The sequence below is a fragment of the Gossypium arboreum genome, chromosome 5 (assembly GCF_025698485.1).
Source record: "Gossypium arboreum isolate Shixiya-1 chromosome 5, ASM2569848v2, whole genome shotgun sequence".
Taxonomy (NCBI): Eukaryota; Viridiplantae; Streptophyta; class Magnoliopsida; order Malvales; family Malvaceae; genus Gossypium; species Gossypium arboreum.
Window position 1 is genome coordinate 90,449,672 of NC_069074.1, and position 2,769 is coordinate 90,452,440.

The 2,769-nt window shown below is 38.5% G+C and overlaps 1 protein-coding gene across 1 annotated transcript; it reads left to right on the forward strand.

Moving 5' to 3' along the window:
* The first annotated feature begins 402 nt into the window (after window positions 1-402).
* LOC108481458 (uncharacterized) lies at window positions 403-2,519 on the forward strand. Its single transcript, XM_017784588.2, has 4 exons — window positions 403-612; window positions 1,432-1,961; window positions 2,024-2,195; window positions 2,349-2,519. Exons 1-4 carry the CDS (start codon window positions 403-405, stop codon window positions 2,517-2,519), a joined length of 1,083 nt encoding a protein of 360 aa, XP_017640077.2.
* The last annotated feature ends 250 nt before the right edge of the window (window positions 2,520-2,769 follow it).

Below are 2,769 nucleotides of genomic sequence, written 5' to 3' on the forward strand. Positions count from 1 at the left end.
ACTGGACTGTGGACGAGATCCCTGTAGTTTTTAGGATCATTTCAGAGTAATATTCAGAACACACTTATTGCTCTAAGCCTGAGAGTAATAGGAATCCTTTTGTGAAAAAAACATATGTCCACTATTTTTATTTCAATGAAAACAATGCATCTTTCTGTCCCACTTGGCAAATGTTCTTTTATTCTTTCCATTTCATTCATACACATACCATACAAATAATTATTCTTAGATTCTTTTGTTCTTTGGATCTTCCTTCATCCTTATAACAGGTTTTCAGATATCAATGATATGACCGATGTGGCTACTGACTCAGAGTCTCATTTTAAGCAAGATATGTGTATGGAGGATTCTCAGGATTTTGAAGATGATCAAGACTGTAACCTATCTCCTGATTTGTTGAGAATGGTAGAACAAGATGAAAAACAAATCCTACCTTATAAAGAGTCAGTAGAAATTGTGAGCTTGGGAGGTGGACAAGAAAAGAAAGAAGTGAAGATCGGAGTTTGTCTTACCGCAAAGACAAAGCGAGACCTCATTGAGTTACACCAAGAATTCAAAGATGTCTTCGCATGGTCGTATCAAGACATGCCTGGTCTAAATACTGATATCGTGGTACACCGGTTTCCCATAAAGGAATAGTGTAAGCCAGTTCAACAGAAACTCTAAAGGATGAGGCTCGATGTTTTGCTGAAAATAAAAAAAAAAGAGGTCAAGAAGCAATTCGATGTTGGATTCTTACAAATGGTTAAATATTAAGAATGGGTAGCCAACATCGTCCCCATCCCTAAAAAAGATAGAAAAATATAAATGTGTGTAGACTATAGGGATTTGAACAAAGCCAGCCCAAAAGACAATTTTTCATTGCCTCATATCGACACCTCAGTAGACAACACGGCAGGTTACTCACTGTTCTCCTTCATGGATGGCTTCTCGAGATACAACCAGATAAAGATGCATTCTGAAAACATGGAGAAGACCACGTTCATAACCATGTGGGGAACATTTTGCTATAAGGTGATGCCATTTAGATTGAAAAATGAGGGAGCAACGTATCAAAGAGCCATGGTAACCCTGTTCCATGATATGATGCACAAAGAAATCAAAGTTTATGCCGATGATATGATCGCAAAGTCCCGAACAGAGAAGGAGCATGTGCAAGTCTTGAGGAAATTGTTCTTAAGGTTGAGAAAGTTCCAGGTAAAGCTCAATCCAGCAAAATGCACCTTCGGGGCTAGGTTTAGAAAGTTGCTAGGATTTGTAGCCAGTGAAAAGCAGATTGAGATTGACCTAGACAAAGTCAAGGCTATACAAGAGCTGCCTCCATCACGTACTCAAAAATAAGTTCGAGGTTTCCTAGGAAGATTAAATTACATTACCCTGTTCATTTCACAACTAACTGAGAAATGTGACCCTATATTCTCTCTCCTTAAGAAACACAATCCTGGTGTATGGGATGAGGAATGCCAAAAGACTTTTGACAAGGTCAAACATTACTTGTCCAATGCCCTAGTGCTAATGCCACCCAGCCTAGATAAGTTGCTGATACTGTACTTGGCAGTATTCGAGAATTCCATGAGATGCGTGCTTAGTCAACATGATGAGTCAGGAAGAAAAGAAAGATCGATATACTATCTCAGTAAGAAATTCACTGAATATGAGACAAGATATCTGCCAATCGAGAAGTTGTGTTGTGCCTTGATCTGGACAACTCGAAGACTAAGACAGTACATGTTGTACCGTACAACTTGGCTTATCTCAAAAATAGACCCTCTGAAGTACATGATGGAGTCGACTGCTTTGAATGGAAGAATAACTTGGTGGCAAATTCTACTTTCCGAGTTTGATATAATCTATGTGAATCAGAAGGCTATAAAAAGGAGTGCAATAATAGATTTTCTAGCCAGTAGAGCTCTAGAAGATTACGGGCCTCAAAACTTTGATTTCCCAAATGAAGATCTGATGTATGTTGCAACCAAAAAAAAGGTGCTTAAGATAAACATATTTGGAAGCTAAATTTTGATAGAGCTTCAAACACTGTGGGTAACAAAATTGGGGCAGTCCTGGTATCCTCAAATGGAGATTATTATCCCTTTGCCAGTAAATTGGATTTTGATTACACGAATAATATGGCGGAATATGAAGCATGCATCATGGGTATCCGTGCAGCCATAGAATGCAAGATCAATGATCTAGAGGTATATGGGTATTCTACGTTAGTAATCTATGAACTCAAAGGTGAATGGGAGATGAGAGACCCCAAATTGATCAATTATCGAAGGCTAGTTCTTGAGTTAATTTAAGAGTTTGATGACATCACCTTCTGGTACCTCTCGCGAGATGAAAACCAGATAGCTGACGCCTTAGCTACTTTAGCTTCTGTGATCAAAGTAAGCAAAAAAGAAGATGTAAAACCTATCCAGATGAGTATTTATAAGGCTTCAGCCCATCATTACAACATCGAGGAAGAAGAAAAGGATGACCACCCTTGGTACAACGATATACTACGATACGAATCGTGAATACTCTGATTAGGTGATTGAGAATGATAAAAGGACGTTGAGAAAACTGGCCAGTGACTGTCTTAAATGGGGAGATCCTATATAAAAGAAGAAAGGATCAGGTGCTACTAAGATGTGTAAATGCTGTTGAGGCTAAGAAAATGGCCAGTGACTGTCTTAAATGGGGAGATCCTATATAAAAGAAGAAAGGATCAGGTGCTACTAAGATGTGTAAACGCTGTTGAGGCTAAGAAAATCTTGGAAAAAGTAC